The following is a 25,130-nucleotide window of genomic DNA, read 5'->3' on the forward strand; positions in this document are numbered from 1 at the left end:
AAAGTAAGGCTATCAGCAGCTTGCTGGCCAATTGCCCACATGGCTGCAGGTGAGTCTGCATGTTCCTCATTAAGGTGCTTTCTGGCATGCCTGCAGGCTTTTGGAGAGAGCCTGGTGGTCACAGCTTCCAATATCTGCTGGTGAGGAGGTAAGCAAATCACAGTCTGTCCAAGTTAAACAAGTTAAAGCCAGGACTTCCAAAAACTCAAGTGACCCACATAAGCTGTGCGGGACTGAGCACTTGGGTATGATGTAGGTGCAAGGGAAAACAACTCTTATTTGTCTTCATTTCATTGGGTTTCCCCGAAGCATTCATTTTTAGACTCAGTATGCTGCACTAAACGGTGGGTTAATTAGAAACAGGAGTCTCTCCTCTATTCCTATTTTTGGAGGAAATGTTCATCAGCAGAAAAACAGCAATGCAGAAGTCCTGTCTCCTCGGTGAGTAACTGAAATCATCCTCTCCGTCCCAAACATCAAGGTGTTTGGTAGAAAAATAAGCAGAATAAGATAAAATAGTGGAAAATCCTGGTTGAAAAGTATATAGCAGCTTTTTACTTCAGGTTTTAAATGTGCACTGTGTTGAAATATTGTGGGCTTCTTCTGAAAACTAACTCAGAAACAACTTCATCCTTTTCCCCCTCAGAGAAAGAAGACCTTGGTGGCAGATTCTGCCCTAAACCAAACCCACCTGCCATGAACTGCTCGGGCCACAGGATGCCACTGTTGCATTTCTTTTTCAGGAGGTCAAAAGAAAGAATGACAAATTGTTTGAATGAACAGGACACCTAAATTTAATACCTCTTTTCCTTCTTAACATATACAATTGCTGATGTTTAGAGCCCCAGACAGACCATCCAGTTGTAAATAGCTCAGAGCTGCACAGGAATATGTGTTTTCCTCAGGAGCAAATGTTTGAATACCTTTTAAGGCTCGATTACTGAACCCAGCACCTCTGTACCTTCATAAATTTCTATGCACGAGAAATCTTTCCAATGACTGCCCCAAGTGTTGACTCAAACTCTGATCGTTTTGTCCACAAAATAAATACCTTGTTGTTGGATTTTATCTGTGTCCAGATGAGAAAAGAAAAACACTAGATGGGAGAGTAGATTAAATCAGAGAGAAGGCAGGCTGCTCGTAATTGCTACCTCTTGTGAAAGAGCAAGAGCCCCTACCATGTTAATAAAACTTCATAAATATTTTACTAATATAAAATGGAATGCAATGTATTCATGCCAAGAGACAGGGAAGTGGCCTGAGCCCCCAGATAGCTGCTCTTGCTGCAATTTTGTGCAATTTGCAAACTGGCACACAGAATCAGAAGCCCAGGACTACTGAGACCTCTGGGATGGTCGAGACAAAAGCACTGCACAGAAGTCCACCAGTGTGAATTTTAGAGGAGTCCAGATTGCAGAGATCTACACAAGGTCTAAAAATCCTCTGAAAGCAAATTTCAGTCCTGACATATTCTCACATTGAAGTGGTAAATTATTACAGAAAACTAAGTATGGGGTTGCAGACAGTCTCCAAGATTTACACAGACAAGGGATCCCCCAAGTTCAGCACAACACAGATGGAATTTGTGAGAATGGGTTCTTAAGAAATGAGGGAGAAATTTTAATGCTAACAGTTTCTCAAATTTCAAAAGCCATTTAGGTTTTGCTCAACATTTTAGAAGGGAAAAAACATCTTTAGCCTACTATATCTCCATTTAGGAACAGAGAAAAAGAAAATTGTTGATAAGGTTTCAGATGCATCTTGGGTGGCCAGCAACAGACAACCTTGAGGAAAGCCAGGATGAAAGTGACAGCTGTGGTGATGCAGAGCATTACTGAGGCTGGTGTTACAACTCTGTACTTCAAGCTGATGTAAATATGAAGGGGCCCATAGATAACAGCCTTTTAGGATTCAAGGATTCAATAGAAACATCCTCACTACCTCCAGTCTGTTTTGGATGTGTCCCAGAAAACTGGCTATTCCACAGTCAGGGTCTAGATTCAGTGACACCAAATCCCTCTCTTCAGAAAGCCATGTTGTAAGATCTCTAAATCAGAGCTAGACAATTAGTCAGAAGATGCTGGGAAGTACTCAGCCTCTTAAGAGAAACAGCTACCGACCAAACGATTCACACATTTCCAAAGACAAAAATAAAAGAAGCTCATGGTTCCACTGCTTTTAAAATTAAGTATTTGTAACAGCACACACCAAGGATATAATATTAAATCAGACATGACTTTGCATTTCTTTTGCTGAAGAAATTTTTAGTGTTGTGATTTTTTTTTTGTCATTAGCACAGAAAAAATTTGACTACACATAACCAATTACCTTGTTCCCAAACTAAATTTACCTCCTATTCCAAAGACCAAGGATTTCAAAATCTCCTTAAGAAAGGAAAAAAAAAAAAAAGCCTTCAATCCAAATTCTTTTCTTGTTGTTTATAACAATAAACAACAGATTTCATATAAAAGCAGCAGCACAAGGGTAGAAAATAGTGTTCCAAAGCTAATTTTAGTCCTGCTGATCTCAGGAGCTTAGTGTTCCTGTCAGACTGAACAGACTCCAGTGGTGCCCTGCCTGCCTGGCTGGAGAAATCTGTCCCTGGAGATCTATTTATAGTACCTTGTACCCTGTACCTAGATTAGGTTTTAGGTTGTTTGTTTTGTTTTGTTTCATTGTGTTTTGTTTTGTTAGGCGGGAGCATGTATCCAGGACTACATTGATCCAGGACACAGATGTGACCTACTCGAGTAAATTACCAGGGGAAAAAAAAATATCAAAACAGTTCACACTTCATTTTCTGCACATCAGTCCCTCTGGACTCCATCAGCTAGCCAAAATTCAGTCCCAAAGGTTATTTCTATTACAAAGAGAAACTGATGACAGAATTGAGTGTGTCTTTGATACAAACCCATCTGCTTACATACAAGACAGAATCCTTTCACCTGCAATAATGTAAAAACAAATTATCTTTTTCCTTGGTGGTTGTCATTTAAATTTAGCTAGTACAATATCTAATCCCTTCATGATTTTCTCCTTAGAAACACACTCCTCCTCCTACATTTGGGTGTTTCCCCCTAGTTAGCATGATTTTCTGTGGCTTCTTCCACTGGTTCTTATGTCATATATAGGCAACTCCAGCAGTCACTGGAGTGACTTGTATCTTGTATTTCTTTATGAGTCTCCAGGGAAGAACCTTATGTCATAGACATAAGGGTTTTTTTTAATGTAGATCTCACCTTGTAATTCTGTGTTGGTTGTGACCCTGTTATTTCAACTACCTGGTTTCATAATGACTTTAAACTCTTCTAAACACTTACTTTGACCACTGACTTGACTGAATTTTACTCAGTCCATAATAGCATCCCTTCAGTTCCACCCAGTCTTCCAAAACAAAATAGCCACACCTGAACCCTTTCAGCCCAGAAGGAGAAATGCTTTAACAAAACTACTAGCTATACTGCAAACAGTGGCTGTCAAAGATACTCTCATATTTCAGCCCCAACAAAAAAATCCATTTCCAGCCATGACTCCCTGTGATTTTTCAACTGCTTGTATGAAACCTGCCCACCAGAGGAGAGATGTAATTCCTCATGCCCTCCATCAAGAGTAGATATCCTCTGCTGGATGCAAACAATGAATTGATTTCCCAAATATTTGTTATGTAGACAGGAGAACGGAGTTCATGCAGGCTCCCTAATCTTTGGGGTAAAATCTGCCAAACTAGCTTAAACAACCTTTAAATAGAAACCGTAGGAATTAGAAACAAACAAAGCTACGAAACAGGAAAACACTCCTGCTGTTAGGCTGCCTTTGCTAGCCAGATGACAGCCCCAAACTGAGAAGGCATAGCAACCGATGGGTAGTGGTGTCTCAAACTGCAACTTCTCATCAGGGCTTCAGTTACAGTCACCACTCACTGCTGCCAAGAGAGGTAGCCCTCTTCCCCCATCCCTCCCCCAGTTTCTTCCCTGTGGGACACGTGCTTCTGCCAAGTCCTTGCTCCAGTGCACATTTGATTGCAGCACAAAGCCAATTCAACTCACTAAAACAGCAGAAAGTAAATTGGTTTTGGCTGGAAAGCAAGCAGAACTGGATTATTATGTGATCAAGCAAGCACTAGAGTTGATGCAAGACAGCAAGAAGAAGATGAAGTGTACAGCTAAAGGCAGGAACAGTAGAAGAGGTCTAAGCAAGGTGAGAATGGTAAACAGCAAAAGAAGCTGTTAACACAGCTCAGACAGAGCAGGGAATCACACTCCTACCACACTTCAAAACATGTGCTTTGAGCATTCAGTTCCTGTAGCTATCTCCTCATTTCAGGGACCTGCATGTTACTTACAGGGGATTTTGGATTTACCTCTGCCATGGGACTGCGCTTACAGCTACATATCTTAGCCCAAACTCACGAAGCACTGGTACCCCGAGCTTTCCGCTGTGAAAGCCCTGGGAAGGAAAGGGATTTCCTGCTCCCAGCTTTTGTGCAGGACAGTGCCACAGCATAGGGAAGCTTTCCAAAGCTCAATATTAGCTGGGCACGGTGTCATGTTAACACCATCATCCTGTTTCCCAGGCACAGGCTGCTTTTGTGTACAGGACTGCACAACCAACAAGCCATTTGCTGCAATTCCGGTTCAAGAGCCTGCCCAGACTCACTCCAAAAAGAGATTATAAACACCAACAGAAGGCATCCTGAGGAGACCAGCACATTGTTTCTCTGTAAGAGAGACATCACAGGCTGGCAGCGGGGTGACAAAGCCCCTGCCGATACACCACAGGGAGGGCTTTCAGCAGAGCACCAAGGAAGGAGACTGCATCATTCAAATGGCTGTTCATCCAAAACATGGCTCTGCACCAGAGGAAAGTTTATCTGCTTACCTCCTTGTGCAACCTGTCTAGTGTAACACAGGCCATTCCCACACAGCTGCTCCTGGGCACAAGTTTCACCCATTATCTTTCACCTCCTTCCCTTCACCCCAACCCCACTCCCCATTATGTGGGGCTTTCTGCCCTGAATGCTGCCAGTCAATGGAGGTGGCTTTAGAAAAACAATAAGGCAACCTATGAGGACCTTGAATTTCAACTTTATTAACCTTCAGGTTTTATATCTTCTCATGGTTATCAAATTCTTCCTCAGCACTGTAGGGCACAGGGCACATCATTTTATTAAATTAAAGCAAGCCTCCGTTGTTCTGTGCTCCCAGACTCCGGCCCATTCCCACAGCCCTCGTTCCTCTTCATCGAGGAGGAGGAAAGGGCAAGGAAGCTGGTGAAGGGTCTGGAGTGCACATGCCATGAGGAGTGCCTGAGGGAGCTGGGGGTGTTTAGCATGGAGAAAAGGAGGCTCAGAGGTGACCTTATCACTCTGCAGCTGCCTGGGAGGAAGGTGTAGCCAGAGGGGGGACTGCCTCTTCTCCCAGGGAACCAGCGACCGACCAAAAGGACAAAGCCTCAGGCCGTGCCAGGTGAGATTCAGGACATCAGGAAAAATTTCTTCACTTCAAGAGTGATTAGACATTTGAATGAGCTGCCCAGGGAGGTGCCGGCCTCGCCATTCCTGGCGGTATTTAAGGAAAGCCTGGACGCGGCACTCAGTGCCATGGTCTGGTTGACATGGCGGTGTTGGATCGCAGACTGCACTTGATGATCGCACAGATCTGTCGGTCATTTCCAACCAAGCTGACCATGCGATTTCGCAACTCTGCTCACCTTTCCCGGCTGCCGAGGCAGGAGCGGGCAGGGCCGCCGCGGGCAGGGCAGGCGGGAGGGAGGCGGCCGGGCCGGAGGGCGGTGCCGGCGGCGCCGGGAGCTGCTGCGGGGCGGGACGGAGCGCGGCGCTCCCTCAGGTGAGGGCCGGGGGTCCGGGCCTTGGCCCCGGGGGAGCGAAGGTGCCCGGCGGGAGGTGCCCGGTGTGTCCCGGTGTCCCGGGGCAGCGCCCACGCCAGGGCCACCCCCGGGGCGCCACGGGGGTCTCGGGTCGCTGCCGTGGCGCTGCGGTGGCGGCAACCTGGAACCTTTCCCTGTGGAATGGCTCCTGCCCTCGGGGGAAGGCGCTGTCTCTTTCCCTCTTAGATGCAAACAAAAAATAATTTATTCCTTTATATTGTATTTTTGTATGTTTATATTTATTTACTTTATGAGACCCAAAGTAGATGGAGGAAGGTTATCAGGCCTTGATCAGTGCAAATTAAACCGACTGCAGACACTTCTGCAGGGATGATGAAGGCAAATGAGTCTAAAGATTGGTCAGGTGTTTGAAGTCTGTTTCCCTATTTTACAGGTTTGGGCTTCATCGTATCGCGCTTGAAAAGATAAAGATGCTTTCAGCAAATAACAAACTGGTAGTATTTAATGCGGAATTATCAGGGTGTAGCTTCTTGCCAGGTTACTTTCAGCCCAGCACAGCTTTGCCTGTACCTAATGTTTATGTAAATCATAGGCAACGTGTGGTGGTGACTCTGCTTACACCCACGGGTGCCCTCCTCTTAGAAACTCCCAGGACAAAGGTCACAGCCTGCTCTTCCAGACTTCCCTGTGCCAGTGGCCGCTGTGTGCACACTCATGCAGTGCACTGGCACTTGCTGGGCTTAATGCTTTACCTCAGACACAGCGCTGCAGAAGACAAGATTCAGTTCTTGGGGGACAAGATCCCTTGCCCTGGCGGCAAAAGCAGGAGAATCAGAGCGGACCTAGTAAATAAGCTAACTGCAATAAATGTCAGGTACAGAAACATGGAACTTACTTGATGAAAAGGAGAAGGTAAAGAAAAATTTCCTGCTTTAATGAAGTTACTTTGTAGTTTAAAGGGTTTTACTTCCTTCACTTCTTAAAGAAGCCTGTACTAATTTTGAATCAGCACTTAATGGAAGTGAGTGCTGGTCAATGAATAACTTTTAAGTGGAGCAATAAAATGAACTGCTTTTATTTCTCTGGCTCAGGAAGTTATTTTAGAAGGAGAGAATACATCTGAGAAACAAGATGTCTCCTGCCGGGAGTCGGTACCAAGATAAGCAATACCGGCACCATGAGAACCATAGATCTGATAGATACAAGGAAGACAGAAGAGCAAGAAAACCATACCCATACAATGCAAGGTACGTCTTTATCTCCTCAGAGAAATAGATCACAGCAGGTCTATAATGTCTGCCTTCTCTCTGCTTTTAAATAGGCTTAATTTACAATAGTAAAGAAAGCTTTTACTCAGCTGTGAAAGCATGAGCATACTGCATTTGGAAGGGAGCTATTTTACACTTGAAAATTTAACCTTTTTTCTTTGTTTTGAGCTGGAGACAGGACAGAAAGATAGGCTGTGTAACACAGGCAGAGATGTGAATTTCCGGGGATGATCTCAATCAGGTTGGGTGACAAGTAGGTGAAATGTGGCTATGAGTCTTAGTACAGTTCCTGAAGACACTGGTCAGCAGGTGACAGCAAGCTGTGGCTTGCCAAATATGCACTGCTTCAATAAAAATGTTACATGACTAAGACCAGCGCAGGAACTTTGTGAGCTCTCAAGTTGCTGTGAACATGTTCCTATTAATCTGAAATAAAATTACTTTCAGTAGTCGCTGTCAATAGATGAGTGCTTGTTGAAGTGTCTAAGGCTGTTGGCAGCACTTGAGAGTGGGTCAGCCCCTACCACCACAATGAGCAGATCAGCTAATGGGTTTCCAGTGCCAAATAAACTCTTAGGATATTGCACTTCTCCTTCCAGCCTGGCTTGGCTGCAGCACGCTAGACGTGAGCTTAGGCTGATTTCCTTTCAGGTCATGCCAGTGCGTGGCTGCACTGCAGGAGAGAAGTCTGTAGGTCTAAACACCACTGGCAAATTTGCCATAGCAGCAGAGTGTTCATCCCTGCCACTTAGTCTCTGGGGACATGATTGTAGGGGAATTTAAGAATAAAGGCAAACAGGGAGAAGAGATAATAATGGAGATAATGGAAAAGCTGAAAAGCTTTTTAATTGAAAAGCTGAAATGCTGATGTACTCCCTGATAATATGCATTTTAGTAAGGAAAACAGAATAACAATAAAAGGAGCAGAGAAGAGCACTGTGTGGACTACAAGTAATACTTATGGATAAGTATAAAACACTGGGATAGCGCTAAAACTATTGCATTGTGAAAGTAGCTAATGAATTTTTTTTCTGTCTTTCTTAAATTATGAAAAATTGGAGAGAAATTGGAAAAATGACCAGCCTAAGAATCATCCTCAGAGGCTGAATGCCTGTCCTTAGCAAAAACAGAGCTTGGCAGGCAATATAGTTAAATTGTCTTGAATATATTAGAAGTGAGAGCAGCTAGTGCCAGTAACACATTAATAGCCCAGTGGAGAGAAAAAGAAAAAAAACAAAAGGGTTGGAGGTTTGATGTGGGCTTTTTTTCTTTCCTGTATAGCATAATATAAGCAATGTGTGAAAGGCTAGCAATAAATTAAACCACCACTTTTTAATAAAGCACTTCTCTGGATTTCTTGGTTTTGCTGTTAGTTTTATATGTTTGGACTCGTACATCGAAAATTGATGGATGGACTGTAAAGGTTCACAGACATCCCTGTATCCACCAGGGATTAGAGGAAGGGAAGCTGCAGTTGCAAATCTGTAACAGCCATGAAGATAATTCTTAGAGTCGAGTCAAGCATCTGGGGGCCATCAGACCCCACTAAAACTGATTGAAAAACTTTTCTGTCAGTTGTTTTGAAGGAGTTTGGCTTAACCTAACAGCATTTCCTCTGCTTGGTTCTCATGGAGTTCTCATGGGTTTTGGTGAAAACTTTGGCTGATTGATCAGAAGACCAGCAGACCCTGTAATGAAATACATGGGAAGAATTTCGTGGAAGCTGTACTTTGGGTGCCTAATACTTTCATCCCTGATGAACCAGACTTTCTAGCCAGAGAATTTCTCTTTCCAAATGCATTTCTGTCTGAAACTCCTACCGCAACCTTCCTCCCAGTGCTGAGGAGAATTACCTAGAATGGTAAAATCCTCAAGGAAAACAGCAGCAAAGGTGGCCAGAAAGGCCATAGTGAGAAAAAAAGGCATCTAAAAAAAAAAGATTTTTTTCCCCCTAAATGTACTCTGCTGCTGAACATTGAGGCAGGAGGGGGCCTTGGTTTGATTTTTTGTCTTGTTTTGTTTTCTGGCAAGTAACAGGAAACAATAGAGAGAAGCAGCTGCATCAGAAGTACCAAAGGGATTGCTTTCAAGTTACTGGAAGTCTTATAAATCACACAGCTTATTTAATTTATGTGACACAGCTGCACAGGATGCTTTGGTAGTTGCACAAGACACAGGACAGAGGTCAGAAAAATCAGAAATGTTTCAGCCAAATAGAGCTGTTGGCAGCTAAACACGGAGACGTTAGCATTGGTCTTGTTATTGAATGTCTTAATTAAAATGTAAGAACTACAAAGAACATGATTTAATGTGGATGAACGAGATAATATTGAGTCTGGAATTGGATGAAGATAAACCTTAGTGAAGTGCAATGATACTAGGAAACAAAACTACAGTTGAAAATGCTGATCTGTGGATAAGAAATTCAAGATAAAAAAGGAATACAAAGCAGACTTTTAAAAATAATAATGCTGAATGAGACTTAATACCCTTTAATAACCAATTCATCCAGCTGTACCTTGAAAAAGGCAAGCTCCAATTCTTCTTCAAATGAGGGAGAAAATTTCTGTTAGACCACACAAAAAATTTGCAAGCAATGTTTCTTTTAACTTGAGTGTTAGCTCAGTTTAAAGGGAAAAGTGAACTTTTCCTATAAAATCACCTAAATCTCACAAAGTTTAAAAGTCATCAGGCTTCAGATATGGAGCTGTATGTCATTGCAGAAAACTGGACCATTGCATCAATGAAGAGACTAACTGGAGACAGGAGAAATGGATCTTTTGGGGGAGGAGGGTTGATTTTAGATTCTTCTTCAAATATCTTCAAGGACCTCAAAAATTTGAATAGGCTATTTTTTCCCTAGTCTAAAATCTTTATCTGTTTATTTTAATAGCTTTTATTCTTTTAAAAGACATCTTTGTGAGAGACACTAGTAGGAAGTACAAACACCAATTAAATAGTTGTGCTACTTTGCACATTTATTATGCCAAAATCTCTCTCATTTATATTATCTGGCCTGCTATGGACTAGCTAAATTGTTTGGTTTTCATGAAAAAGCTGTTATTTCCTCTTTCTACCTTTTGCCAGTAAGCTAAACAGTTCAGCCAGCCTACCCAGTGAGTACACTGTTTTCCAAAATAAGGACCATTGAATGCAAATATCCTTGAACATGGATTTATGCAAGTTTTTGGGATATTTGCTTTCAAAACAGGCAAGCAAAAAAGGTCAGATGCCTGTGAAGCAAGCTAGTTGCTTCCACTAAGAGGAGCATCTGATCATTTCTCATGTTCTAATGTTCAGGAGGACGTTAGAACATTCATTTCTCATGTTCAGGATAGAGTATGACCTAATGTATAACCATCAGTTGTTTACTCCATTGTAGAGACATCCGAGGTGGCCAGCACTCAAGGACTTCTCCTGTTTGCTCAGACCCTTACTCTAAAACTTCAGGAGCAGCACAGGAGTATTTTGGCCCACCACCAGAGTTTTACCCTCCCAAGGAAAGCTTCTCAATGAAGTGTTCAAAGGTATGCACAACAAGAGGTATGTGAGACTCTTATTGCCTGCCATCCACCCCTCTCCTTCCATGGACTTCTCTTGGATTTGGTTTCTGTGTTTAGAAGTACAGTAAAGTAAAGCTAGAGGAATATTATAACAAAAGAAAACAAATGGGGAAAAAAAACCTACCAAAAAAAAGGCCACAAGGACTGAAAGAGTTAATGAATGGCATAACTGAGGGTTATGCCATTTTAGACATCTAAAGGCAATATTACACAGATATTTAGATACTTGAAAATACATCTCTGGAATATGCATCCAGAGCACCAGAGTAGGTAATGTGTATAATCAGCCAGTCTGTGCAACAAGAGTTAGCCTTTGGGATTTAGGAATAAAATAGACATTTTAATCATTTGAGCAGTTTAGAGATGGCTGTTGAAGGTTTGATGATAGTTTATTTCCCAATCATTCTTCTCACACTTTTTATCAATTCTGGATTTTCTGCAGTTATCACTCATACATCTTTATAAAGCATCATTGCAGGAGACAAAATTTTTTTCTGGACATGAATCCAATAAAACAGTTTTGGAGAAATAACTTGGGTTTTTCTTAGGAAGAGAGCAACTGCAACAAGGACAGAAATGAGCCTTAATGTGGGAGGAAATCAGCCTTAGTAAACTCATTCCTGTAAACTGAAATAAAGAAGTTGTTAAAATATTCATTACCCCTTGACAGTTTTCCCTCTTTCTGGGCACTGATCATTCTCACCTTGTCTGTAGGAAAGCTCCACTGCAGTCTGAGTTGAACTTGCAGCTAGGTGCAAAGTCTTTGGCTGATGTCTATAAATAGACTTTCAGTGTCCTCCAGTAGAGAGAAAAGTGAAGAGATTAGCTGCTGGAAGTAAATTAAAGCACATAATGTTAGATTATTTCTTCACTCCATGTAGGAAAGTTAAGTAGCCCAATCAATTTAATATTTCTCTGTATGTGGATACATGAACAATATTAAAAGTGAGATGAACTATTTTGTCTTAAAAATATGTTCTGTTTTAGTATGCAGTTTGTTTTTCATCTTCAGATATAACTGCAGCCATTAGTAAAGGTTTAATGACATGGAGCCATACTGATATTTTATCCATGATAAAATTGTATCATCAGTTTCTTCTTTAAACAAACTGAATTATTTCAACTTGTCTGAAAAGCTGCATAAAACTCCATGCCCTGTTTTATCAGAGCTTTAGAAAAATGGAGTAGCAAGTTAGTTTTAGTTACCAGTTTCACTGGTTGCTTGGACTTACCGATATCTTAATGTAAAAATCTGGGGTTTTTTCCCCCTGCATTTGCTTTTCATTATTTCAGTGCATTAAACATAATTAAGATTTTTTTAAATGTCCTAGTTTTGGATACATCAGTTGACAATGATGATTTTACTCCCACCCCTCCCCCCGGTATTGCTCAGTGTTTTCCAAAAAATTTCATGTCTGAGCTTGCAGTGAAGGAGGGAAAAGAGATCATGCAGAAAATAAACCTTTTTATTAGCAACCTTATCTCAAAAAATGAAAATATATTGAAGGTTGATAAGATTATGAGAATGTTACTACCCTGTTTAGTTTTTGGAAGCACCAAGATTTAGCGGACTTTACTAGAATTGTTTTGCAGAATTCTGTATTCCCTGCAGTTATGGTAGATGCTGTAAATGAACTACATGGATTGTTTACTAAGAAGTCAGTTCATGGGAGCTGCAACACTTTAGAGCATGAAAAGTTCCTGTAAATACTTATTAACCATCTCCTTCTTTTGCCAATGATTTATCAGCACTCTGGTGAAATTTCCCCTTCCCAATCACCATAATTTTAAAATAAACTAGACTCAAACAAGGCTGGGAAATCAAGTGATGAAACACAATCTTTCCCAAAGCAACAACTGAAATGTGAACCTTAGTTTCTGATGGTCCACTAAGTAGCCCCACCTGCAATGGAGCTTTTATCTTTTGCCTAGCACACCTAGGTTGTGTTCTTTATGCATTTTGAGCAGTTTAGCAAACTAGAGAGGAATTCTATACAACCAGAGGTCTGAATAGTATTTGCTTCACCCAAATAGTTTCCCCTTCATCCATATTTTTACCAGCTATATCCCAAAAAACTCAAGCTGAATTTGAGAAATAAGCAACTGGAATTTTTAGGGATCCTTTAAACAGTTTAGGACCTTAGGACACTTTAGGACCTCATTCTCATTCTCCTGTCTTGTTATTCCCCCCGCCCCTCCCTATTCCCTGCCCCTTTTTTTCCCCCCACAACCATATTGGGACAATAAATCCAGCCCAAATTTAGTGGAAGAAAAAACTGATACTGACCCCTTTTGCTGGTAGGAACATTTGATACCATCTAAGAAACTTCAAAACATTCTGGTCTTTTTTAATCCTTTCATCTTGAAAACAGAAGGGGGAAAAAAAGTCTGTTAAAACACTATATGAGAGATACCTATTCAAAGCCATTCAGGTGGGATCACATGGATAGCAGCGCTGGATCATACGAGGCACTTCATCACTCTTCCCCCCCAAAAAATGGACTAAAGTACAAACTTAGGAGGACCATCTAAGTTTGGACCAGTAGAGAGTAAGCTGTCTTCTGGAATAGACTCCAGACTTTGGATTGGTGGAATTTCCTGAATTGGAAGACTGCACTCACATCTGTTGTGTTTAATACCTCTTTACAGACTTATGAAGTTTGTTTAATTCTCTGCTGAATCGCTTTTTTAAATGTTTGACCTTCACATTACCTTAAGATAAGGAGTTCCAGAGTTTCACTTGAAGTACTACTGTTTCATTTCTTAAAATGTTTTAAAGAAGGTGTTTCTGATTCCGATGGTATTCTAAATATGTAGTGATAATCTCATATATTCAGCTTCTCTATGAGATTTATGGTTTTAGAAGAAGTCTTCCCTTTTTCCCTGTGCCCTTATTGCTTCTTCACAATTGAAAAATAGCCAGTTTTGGTCAGTTTTCCAGTCTTATACCTTTTCCAGGTCTACCACACCTTTTTGAGATAGGCTGACCAGAAATGCAGTAAAAATTCCATATACGTTCCAGAAGGAATCAGACATCTGCCTAAAGGCTCTGTTTCTGTAATCCTATTCTAATGCTTCCTACCTTTTGTGTGGTGCTTGACTATCAGTGAACACTGAGCTGATGTCTTCAGAGAAAGATACCTGAAATGGAAATGCTTTGCTTAGAATCCCATCTGTGTGCTCTGTCCAGAGGGGCATCAGTGTTTGTGTGTATTTCTGTACAACCATGGGGTGGAGGTTGCTTATTAAACACTGATTTCATTAATTTCTCATTCAAAGCTTGAGCTCTTAGCCGCCTACCATTTTTACTGGTGGCAAGCATGAAGAAATTTTTATGATTATTATTATTAGAGCAGACTTCACCATCTCAGTTTTCAATCTTTTCAGTTCATTAGTCTGTGCATCCACCATAGTATTTTGGTATGTAGTTTTGAGCTGAACATGCTTGGAACCTCCACTTACAGGTCTTTGGGTCATATTGCAGAGCAGTCCCAGGGTGTACAAACTGTATTTTCTTTGGATAAAACTAAATGAAACGGTGAGCTGTAACTACTAGCAGGCACTCTGTCCTTTGGAACAAACTAGAGCCAAAACGAAGTACTTCTCTCTCCCCAGAAAATGCCTGTCCTGTAGCCCCTTGTGTCTTCCACTCTACCTGACTCTGCAAATCCCCTCCCACTGCACTCCCAATATGGGCATATTGGTGACAGGCAGCACAAACCAGAGATTACTCCCTTAACTCTAGCTGCCTGAAAACTGGCTGTTTCCTTTTTATTATCCTTTAACCACTGCTAACCAGTGAAATGATTGTTTATCTCACAGGAGCTTGTGTCATTTAAGAGCATTACCTTTCTTGAGATATCTGCTGATTATTTTAAGTGACTTCTCTATAAAACTCTTGACTATTCCCTGCTATGCAGTCTTCTAGTTTATATATGTTGGGTAATTTTACATAGGAAAGCTACACTTGTGGGCCTGCAGATTACAGATCAAAAGGCAGTAGAAACAGAAGTGTGCCACCTTCTGTTTCTGCAGTAGTGAAGCAGATTGAGGGAACAGTTTATAGACTGGTGTCAAACTGCCTAGATGCACTATATCATTTATGGGAATTTGAAATAAACTGTTTGTGATAAAGAGAAACTTTTCATTAACTAAGGAACTGCTGCTTGCAATAGCCATTTCTTACTGCTTACACACAATATATTACATATGCCATTTAAAGCAGCACATGTTGAAAACAACAAGAGTTTTTTGACCTGGGGATTCTTAAGGCTGAAATTCTGTCAGAAGGAAGCATTCAATTTGCTTTTCACAGTGCAGGTAAAATTTATGTAGTTCTCTTTTCTATGTAGAAAACCTAAATTAGTAATCATTTTGCCTTTCAAATAACCTCCCTAGATATATTTAAAATATAACCAGATTCAGTGCTTTTGTTTAGCAGATGGAATGAAAAAAGTGTTCAAGGTTGGCTGCCATCCTTCACCTCAGTGAGAGGAAAATCTGAGTTGCACCCAAGAGTGAATTGCTGATCATAAATTGGTCTCAGATATTTGGTCACTTGACCTTCAAAACTTTTAATTTTCTTTTTATTATATTTATTATATTGGTGTGAAAGAGGCGGAGCAATGCAATTATTGGATAATTCCTCCTGTAGTTTTGATTAAACAGCGAAGATAAACTTAAGTTTCTGCCATCTTTGGTCAGTATGTGACTCAGAAAATTACTTGTGCTTTTGCCTTCCATAGGATTGTACTGTGCTGGTCATGATTCCTGAACAAATAACTTTTTTTTTTTTTTTTTTTTTTTTAATTTTTCAACCCATTTGGCCTTTAAGGGAGACAACCCTAAAAAGGTTACGAAACAGTTTGTGAGGGAGCAAGTATAATTCTATCCCTGTTCTCTGGTGCTATGAATACAGCTTTGCTCCTTGAATAGTGTTAGATTTCTTAAGCATATTGTAGGCACTTCCAAACAATCTTGCCTTTAGCCTACATTCTAACATCCACAATTGTTAAAGCCTTCAGACCAATTTCCTCTCAGAAAAAGACAGCATTATAGTTTGTAACAACATGAAAAGTCTCCAATTTCAAGCATAGCCAGGAGGAAATATCAAACTGAATTTATTTGGAGGAGGAAGTAGAATTAGGGAGTAACAATGACTTTCTCCAGGATACATTCATGCGCTAACAAGCCAGCATTAATTCAAATGTAAACATCTATAAGCTTTTGTTTTCACAAAACAGTCAAATTTTTTCCCCTATAGCTGTGCATGCTGGGAACTACTCATAGACTAGAAAAAAATACTGAGATGAAAAGTTAGCCAAGACACAGCGTTCACAGTAATAAAAACTCTCTTTGAGTTATGCCATTGTTCTCAGCCATAAAGCTGCTGTTGTTTCTTTGCTGTGTTGTGTTGTGATACTGTTCCTCTTGGAGTCAGACATGGAAGTAGGAGGGGGAAAACATTTTGTGGAGGACTCGTACCCCTTTCAGTGCTGTAGAGATGTTGGGGGGGAGTAGTGGTCTGCAAGAGGCATTGGACTGAAGTAAAAAAATCTCCTGTAGCTTTAGGTATGCACATTCAAAAACACTGAAGGGTCATTAAATGTGCATAGTGCAGGTAACTCTGTGTGTGAAAACAAGCATTTGACAAGTACGTTCAGCAGCACGTTGCATTTTTTTGGCAATGCAGGACACCTACATTCCTGTGGGGGCACCCAACAGGATTAGAAACTGTTGTGTTTTGTAGTCTCCATCTTCACATTTTGCCCCCACAGTGTGCCATGCTTAGTTCCTTTAAATTGTGCCAAAAGCTGCTCTACACTGTTCCTGTGGCAGTTAATTTCCATGTATTTCTGCCTAAGAAGGGAGCACTAGGGTCCCCTATAGTCTCATTGTAATTAGACTGCTTCCCCTTCTATCTTTTACAAAGTATATTTTAAATACAGCATGACTAACAGGCTGAAGTTGCCATCAAGTTTTTTAATCTTGTAATTGTGAAGACAGATGATATTAATAGTGGGAATTGGATGGAGCTGTGCAGATTAAAATAATCCCAGTTATTCAAAATGCTTAATTAAAGTAGCAGAGTAACAAGATACAGCAGCAGAGCTGCAGGTAACCTTCCTTGTGTTCTGATGTTAAAATATTTGGAGCTCAGTCCTCTTTACTGTGAAATACAAACAGCCTTGAGCAGTTGGCTCTATAAAAACACTCAGGAGAGCTATACTACTTGCAGATGCCAAATCCTACCTTTAGCAAACTGTTGCCTTGCCAACACATGGGACTTCACTCTGCCCACGTTTTCGTATGAAATTATTTTCATCCACCTTTTGGCATTGTGCTAACATGTACACAGTTGTTTTTAGAGAAGGGAGAGCTGCAACTGAGAAGACTCACTAAAGTTGGCAGGGGAAGATACTGGCAAAGTTTCTGTTAGCTCTTTGGTGTGTGTTAGACTCCAGTCCATGTTTCCCATACTGGCAAGTCTTAGTTAGATTTGCTCACTGCCATTACAGAAGAAGAGTTACACCATCTTTCCTGTGAGAGAACCAGGTTTGTCTTCCCTACATCTGACCCAAATTATGGGAACAAAGGGAAACTCTTCTCTTTAAAAAGTGGCTCACAAAGCCAATTGATACAGCAGACAGACTATCTATTGAATGTAGCTCTATTTCTTGAGCAAGTGATCCTAGCTCTCTTAAAGGAGAAAAATCCACCCAGACAGGAATGTTGCTCACCAAGTGTGACAACGTACAATTAGTGAAGTGAATGAGAAGCTTGGGTTCACAGGTGCCTCCAACCTGACCCACCTTCAGCCAGACTATGATTACTTAAAGAGCAATAACACCCCAGTCTTTGTACTTTCTAAAGGTGGCTCAGTTTCAGTTCAAACAGAGGGAGTGGCTATGGAAAGTTGGCTTACGGAACAAGAGTGTTTCATTGTTTTCTGAACTCCTTTTAAAAAAACCCTTCAAGCTGGTTTCAATACTAAGACACTTGTTTACTACTTGAAAGAACTATTGGTACATTAAGAAAAAAAGGGAAAAAAAGGCCATTTCCTGAAATGTAGAATGTGAGGTGACCATACAGAGACCTACCAGTGCTACAAATAGAATACAGCCTTTTACAGTTGTTGTATTTAAGCAGTACTGTCAAATACTACAGTTTAATGCAAGATCTTTTGCTTCCCACCCTCTCCAAAATTGGGAAAGATGACTCATGCTCAATTAGCAGGAGAGAAATCAAGAACATTCTAGAAGTGATGCTTTAAAGAACTACTGGGTACAAGTAAACCATAGCTGTTGTTCCCAGGCAAGGGCTGGGTTGTATTGAAACTGTCTTACAGTGGTGGGAAAATATGGGGATAGAGGATGATGCAGTAACTCTACAATTTAAGTCCACCCTTTCCTGTGAAAATTGGACAGCACATTTTAGAGGATGGGAAATTATTAAGCAGAAAGAATAGAGCAGGTGGGATAGTTGTTCTTTAAGGGAAGAGGATACACAGAAAAAACAGGATAATACATTTGGATCTGAGCACTCTGTGAATGCAAGACTTCTCTGAGTCATTAAAACCAAGGCTGGTCATCCTTTGAGATTTCCTAACAGAGTGATTATCTTGATTAAGAGAGACAAATTATTAAAAGGTAATAATAAAGTTTTTTTTCTAGAGCACATAAATAATTTAATTTTCCCAATTTTAAACTATTTTTTTCAGTGATTTCCAGTAAGATGGATATCTCAAATGAGCGTAAGTGTGTTGGGCACATCCATGCAATTTAAATGCATTTGGCTCTGAGCACGTGCATCCCTTGGGTCCTCTGAAAAGCCAAGATTTTGTTGGTGTTACATTGCCTAATTCTTGTGTTTTAGGGTTGGGTTGTTTTTTTTTCTGCCTTTGATTTTAGCATGACTAAGTCCCACCACTGGCTGAAGAACACAGAGACCTGCAAAATAATAGTGGTGTGGGGGCTTGGGGGGCATTTGTTTATGAAAAAGCTGTGTATTGCCCTTATTCTGCTTTAGGGAAGCTGGTTGGATTCTTGTTACTGGTTTCAGTAAGATCTTTCTTTCTACATAAAGGGAATAATGGTATTAAAAGAAAGGTATGAAAACATCTTTGCATCCAGATTTTATATTTTTGATCTCTTGCAACTGTTGTCTTAATTTCTTTTTCCTTTACCAGTTCTCCTCCTCTGTTTTGGTTTCTTCCCATTTCTGTCACATTTTGTCCCCTTCCAAAAGCAGAGCCAAATTCTGCTTTACTTTGAAATTTTCTCCCCTTCTAATCTTTTTCCTCCTGCTACTGACTCAGTTTAGCAGAGGGGTGACCGAAGCTACTTTGAGCTGTGCCTTCAGTCTCTGGGGAATGCCAAACCTGCACTGCCAAGAGATGTTCTCCCTCTGAGATCCTTTTCAGGACTGACTGCTGCTTTTGTAAGTCACTATATATGTTCAAAATACTTGTCTTCTCCTTTTTGACGGGTGAAAAAAAAAAAGAAGAAAGATTACCTCTGAAAAGCAGAAAGCTACCCAAACGGGGGTGGGGGGAAAGAAGCAAAATACAACTTGCAGTGAAAAAGGCTTGGAGAACGATTTGTCATGTGTGTTGTAGCTTCTGACTCCTCTCTTCCCTTCTCCTGGTGCGACCCCTAATGGGAGGTGACATGGGTACCACTGACCTGTGTGTCACCAGCCCTGCCCCTGGGATCCAGGTGTCCAAGGGTGGCAGCCACACATCCCCAGGGCTGCCTCTGGGTCCTGCTGGTCCCGGTGGTATGTGGTCTGCAAAGGAAGCAGAGGAAGAAAGCAAGCCAAAATGGAGAATGTAGACATAGAATATTCTGAAAGTACACAGTGGTGTTCACTGAAGAGGAGCGAATGATACAAAAAGAGACAGGAGGAGGGGAGTCCATGTGCATTCATCAGAGGAAGAAGGTGACTTCTGTCCCAGATACAGTGGAGGGAGACACTTTGAAGGCCTTTTCCATTAGTATGGCCCTGATATTGCCCATTCTACTTTATGTACATGTGTATACACACACCATGACCCCGACACCTGAACATTGGAGCTGTCCTGCCACGGTGCCTGGATGGAAATTTCTCTTTAGGGCTTCTGACACAAGACTTGAGTGCACAGCTGAGTTGCTGGGTACCACACATTCAGCCACAGTGTGGTCTTATGAGGCAGAGCACGCAGATTTAACAGCTCACCTCACCTGAGAAGGGGAGTTTCTGGTCCTTCTCTGGGCCTGGCTCTTACTGCCCTTGCTAAACTCATGCCAACACGATTGCTCATCAGATATGCTGTGTCACCTCAAGAGGCTAAAGCTGCAGAACAAAACCAGCAGCACAAAAGAAATTAGTTAAATAGTTTTCAGCTAATTAAATTTATTTGAACAACTCTTATAAGGGCCTAATGTGGAGGTAAGGGAGAAAAGTAGTGACTGCCCAGCCAAGAGTGGGAGCTGTTAAGTCAGCTGCCTGTGGGTCTGTACCCTTAACCAGCCCACCTGTCAGCTTTTCTGGATGGTCAAGCCCACACCTGACAGAAGATAAAACCATTGTTTGGTGGGTTGATGCCATGGAAATAGCCCAGCAAGGAAAAGAAAGGGAAAGAAAAAGTGAATAGTACATAAATAACACAAATTGGAAGGCTATATCATTGGTTATAGCAGGAAGTGTACTCACAGCAAAAGACAACTGCAATCAAGCAAAATTAACAAGTAGGATACATTGAAGTTACCATCCACTGCAGATTTAGATTTTATGGAACTAGTGAAACAATTCTCTGGAAATCTCTGGCAACACCCACTTCTAGATTGCAGCCCTTCTCCTCACCTTCAGTGCTGGAAAGCAGTGCAGGAAAGAAGCATAGGTAAGGAAATAGCAATCCAGGAGCCCTGACAGGGCTCCTGTAACTTATTCAGTAAGGAGAGGGTTAGTTCCTAAAGCCAGCTGTTGACTGTGCTGATTTTAATACAAATACAAATGTGCTGATTTTAATACTAATGAGTAACATTTTAGGTAAATCCAAAGATGTTGAACCTGAGAAAGGAAAAAAATAACTAAACCAATAGAATTCTGAGCTGTTCAGACCTTTGGTTATTTACACTTAAATTTTGCAATGCATTCATTGTTGCATGGGATTAGGGAATTACTATAGAGATAAGCAACTTCCCTGTAGGAAGACCTTTTGGTTTCTGCAGCTATAACTTCAAGATGACATGGCTAACTGGCCTGTGAAAGCAGAAATAGCAGGGCAGACTCGGAAGCATAGCTTGTAACTCAATCCTTTGCACCAGCAGCACACTGCTTGACACAGGTCGCTGCTAGGATGTGTGTGAGCAGACCTTGGCAGAGCTAAGATTCAAAACTTACCTGTCCTTTTATTCCTTACTTCTCAAGTCTGTCTCTATCCTGTTATACTAGCAAGATTTTATATCAGCTTGTAACTATCACAGATTAGGGCTGCAAGAGGCTTTTAGGGTTACTGGGTTGGAACATACTGTAAGGCTTAATATTTCCATCAAAGCCCTGATAATTATACAACATCTTAGGCATTTCCACTAATTGTCTGCTATGTTCATAAACCCAGCTGGCTGCCATCATAGACCTGTAATTCATTCTACATACTGCTTATCATTTTAAAATTGTCTTTAATACAGGAGGCTTTGTTCTTGCACTTTCTTTTAAAAAAATCTGAGTTAATCTAAATGATACAAGTGATTGGTGAAGTAGCTGCTTCTGAACCTCTCTCCCTTGTTTAGTCACTCTAATCAATTCTACCGCAGGCATGTGTCACAAGTGTGCAGCTACATACAAAACCTGTCCAGCCTGAAAGCCCTGTCTCAGGAAATTTTTCAGGCATGCCTTTAAAGCATCTACTGCTGTGCTTAAAAATACAGTAGACCTGCACTGATCACATTTGTCATCCCGTTATCAGTCAGCTCAGCAAAGTTAAGGGGTGGTGTACAGAATGTTTGTGAACACATAGAATGTTTTGGAACAGCATCATTGAGGATTGGGGTCAGTTATAAATGTGGAGAGGTAAACAGCAGGCAGTGACTACCTTGAGAACAGAAAATTGCCTTTTCCAAAGCTCAGCAAGGTGAGGTAGAGGAAAAGTTGATGCTCGGCAGGTCAGGGGGCCTCAGTACACAGAGATGAAAAGGAAATTCTGAGGTCAGCAGCTGACTGATCATGAGTTCCCAAATTCCAAGTAGCCAAACATACTTAAAATTTATGTTTCCCTTAATCAAATGGTCTTTCCTCCATGTAGACTTGTAAGAACTGTTTCCTGCTGAAGCATCTATGAAATCAATAGTCAGCCTTTAAAAAGGGAAGTGCCCTCCTGCATCCAACACTGTCACACTAAGAGCCCTGAGGATCTAAGTTGACTCCCTGTATTTGGAAGGTATAATGTACAACTCAACTGAGCAGACAAAAAAAAAAACCCACCTGATTGAGTTCCAGTTAATGTTCTGCACAGCTACTACTCTTTCAAAATACTATGAACAGTCTTAGTAAAGTGATGACTCTTTACCTATTAAAAATGACGAGTCTTTTGGCTGCGTCATTTGAATTTGGTACAAGAAGTTCCAAATCCTAACTCCAGGGCCAAAAGTTAAATTTCTCTCTACGTTTAGCTCCACAAATACCTCCTTTGAAATACTTGAAGCCTCCTGAAGAGATTTGGTAACCAGCACAGTTATTGCCCTGCTTCACAGAAACGGTTGTGCAGAAGGGTCAAAGAAAAGGCATGCTGCCATGCAGAAATCAGCATCACCTCTGAAGAACACATACACAGAACTGCTCACTTGGTTCCTCTTGAACAAGGGGAAGAATTTTGTCTGCTCTAACACTACCTTCCTGAGCAGAGCAAGTGGCAGCAGGAGAGTACTTGGTACTTTAGCCCTCTGTGGAGGGAGTAAGAAGGGGCAGAATGGGAATATCTGATAATCCGTCATTGTGGCTGTCACTGGCTTTCTTTGGTTAGAAGCATCTGGCAACACAAGAGAGGAATTTGTTTAATTCCCTTGTGTTCCTGCTTCAGCCCTTCCTTTTCAAGCCCATACAGCCTTGACAACAACTGAGCCATTGCTCAAGAGGGAAATGCCATGTGGATCAGCGCTAGTAGCATAAAATGAAAGTCTGTGTGCAAACCACAGATCCTGCTCCACTTTAAAGACAAATATAGGACCACTGTGTCAAGCATCTTACATTCTTGGCTGTCAGACAGCAATGGAATAATAAGATTTACAATTCTGTAATTAACTTCAGAACTTTGGAGCAACACGCCTGACACGCTAAGGGTTTTCATTTCCCCAACAGGCAACTCTAGCTGTGCTATGCTTCACCATCCGTCATGTTTACTAATCTTAGTCTGACCCCTAGTGAGCTGTCACAGAATAATCAGATTTATCAAACATGAGGCAGCTTCCTGAGAGGCTGCTACCACAAAAATAAGTAATTTCTCTCCTTTTCAGTTCTGGGTTTTGTTTGTATTTTTTCCCTTAAAGATACTTGGTTACCCTAACATAAAAATAAATGAAAAGCCAACTCAGAAGTTGTAAGGCTTTCTTCTGAAGGTCAGGGTGTAAAAGAATGCATTTGACCTAGTATCAAATTCACTTAATTTATTTCTGCATTCAAGGTGGGTTTTGCTTCCTTACCCTTCTTTTTTGTTTTTGTTTTTTTGTGCAATCAGAAACTTCTTCTTCAGAGTTACATGCAATTTTTGTCTCTGAAGAAGATAAAGTGCAAGTTGCATCTGGTTAGATAGTAAGTTTCAATTAACAAATACCTTCACAGAAAAAAAAAGGTGTAAGTTAAAGTAGTAAACATGTTTTGAAGGACTGAATAACTTACACGATTTTTCAAGTTGTTAGAAGCTTCTAGGTTTTTGTCAGCATCAACCTCAGCATTTTGTTCATACTGGATATTTCTTGCTCAGTGTGTTTATGCCAAGTAGTTACAGGCCAAAATATAATCACTGTGCGCTTGCCTTGGCAGTAACACAAGCACTGTAAAATTTTTATGGATTTTTTTTCACTGCATGAAGATCCATCTATCAAGCACACTGACAAATTAAAAAAAGTAATTTGCCCAGCCTCCAAAATGTACCCGTGAGAGTTCAGGCTTCTCTTTTTTTTTTTTTTTTCCAAGTGCTTTTCTGTAGCTGTAGCCAAGAGGAATATCTCAGTATTAGTACTCTCTGTCTATGGTTTTGGTGTACTTCTGTCACCCACAGTTTGCACAAGATGTGGTTTTGACATCTATTTGCATCGCTGTGCTCCTTCCAGGCATTTTGAAGTTTGTGGAAATCACAGCTAACCTCCTGGTGCTGATTTGCGTGGGCGCTTCCCAAGCCTCCGTGGCAGGCTTCACGTCCCTCGGAGGCTTCGGATCCTTTAACCTGAATTCAGCCTACAGCCCCTTTGAGGGCACGGAGCTGCAGGAGGTGAGGGACCTGGACATGCAGTTCACTCAGATGAGAGCCCCTTGCGTGTACGGTGGAGTGGCCTTCAGCTTGACAGCGGCCACGCTCACCCTCGTCTTCCTTGTCGTGGGGGCAAAACCCATCCAGCAGCTCCGGACAGGGCTGCTGGTAGGCGAATGTGCCTTCAGCCTGCTGGCTGGCCTGGCGTACCTGGCGGCCGTGGGGCTCTACCTGCACTTCGTCAGGCAGGTGAACGCCACCGAGGTGTGCAGGAGGCGCGAGCGGCTCTACGCGCGCCGTGGCTACACCTCCATGAACTGCGACGTCCAGGGCGGCGACGCGGCCGTCGGCCTCTTCGGGGTCGTCGCTTCCTGCCTGTACTTTGCCAGCTTTGTGGTCTGCATCCTCGCTATCCGCACCGTCCGGGCCTTCCAGAGCCACGTGGCCGAGGCTCAGCACAGCCCCAAGGGCAGCGCTAGAGACAGAAGCGTCAGAAGCCACCACGCCGTGCGCAGGACCTCTGAAAGGTCCCACGACGTCCAGGCTCTCGCCACGTTAGTGTGAAATCAGCTCTGGGACTGTGCCAGAGAGCTGAGGCTTCAGCAAAGGATGGACCTCGCATATAGGCAGCCAGCCCACAGTATATATTCCTACAAGGTGCTGAAGTGTGTGTTGAATCACCGATTGTAACCATACTGCTACAACACGATGTAATAAAATCAACATTGAGTGACTGCTTTAACAAGGATTTTTGCACCGGTCTCTCAGGCTGGACTCCTGCATTTAAAATGTGTTTCATTGTAATGTTTTCATCCTGCACAGAGCAAATCCAGACAGCAGTGGGCTTTCAACAGGTTATAACTGCGTTGCTGCCAAACTTGAGCTAACAACTACTTCCTTTCCCTCTCCCATGACGTAGGGAATTGAATACCCAGCTAGGATGGGCAGCTTTCAACAGATCCTGCGTCTGTTGTGTGTCCTGTTCCTTTATCCTACAGTGCTTACAAA

The 25,130-nt window shown here is 41.7% G+C and overlaps 1 protein-coding gene across 3 annotated transcripts; it reads left to right on the plus strand.

The window, feature by feature from the left end:
* The first annotated feature begins 5,748 nt into the window (after positions 1–5,748).
* On the plus strand, positions 5,749–24,870 carry LOC132331069 (MARVEL domain-containing protein 3-like). Of its 3 annotated transcripts, none has more exons than XM_059854058.1 (4): positions 5,749–5,846; positions 6,939–7,094; positions 10,498–10,658; positions 23,986–24,870. In XM_059854058.1, the coding sequence occupies exons 2-4, from the start codon at positions 6,979–6,981 to the stop codon at positions 24,684–24,686; spliced, it is 978 nt and encodes a 325-aa protein (XP_059710041.1). In that variant the 5' UTR covers positions 5,749–5,846; positions 6,939–6,978; the 3' UTR covers positions 24,687–24,870. The 3 variants fall into 3 exon arrangements, with proteins under 3 accessions (XP_059710041.1, XP_059710050.1, XP_059710031.1); XM_059854067.1 differs by lacking the exon at positions 5,749–5,846 and adding an exon at positions 6,501–6,721; XM_059854048.1 differs by lacking the exon at positions 5,749–5,846 and adding an exon at positions 6,502–6,759.
* The last annotated feature ends 260 nt before the right edge of the window (positions 24,871–25,130 follow it).

The sequence above is a fragment of the Haemorhous mexicanus genome, chromosome 1 (genome assembly GCF_027477595.1).
Source record: "Haemorhous mexicanus isolate bHaeMex1 chromosome 1, bHaeMex1.pri, whole genome shotgun sequence".
NCBI classification, from domain to species: Eukaryota; Metazoa; Chordata; class Aves; order Passeriformes; family Fringillidae; genus Haemorhous; species Haemorhous mexicanus.

Coding starts and splice junctions, on each gene's coding strand:
- LOC132331069 (XM_059854058.1), top strand. CDS start 6,979: ATGTCTCCTGCCGGGAGTCGGTACCAAGATAAGCAATACCGGCACCAT. Junction 7,095..10,497: donor CCATACCCATACAATGCAAG/GTACGTCTTTAT, acceptor ACTCCATTGTAG/AGACATCCGAGGTGGCCAGC. Junction 10,659..23,985: donor AAAGGTATGCACAACAAGAG/GTATGTGAGACT, acceptor TGCTCCTTCCAG/GCATTTTGAAGTTTGTGGAA.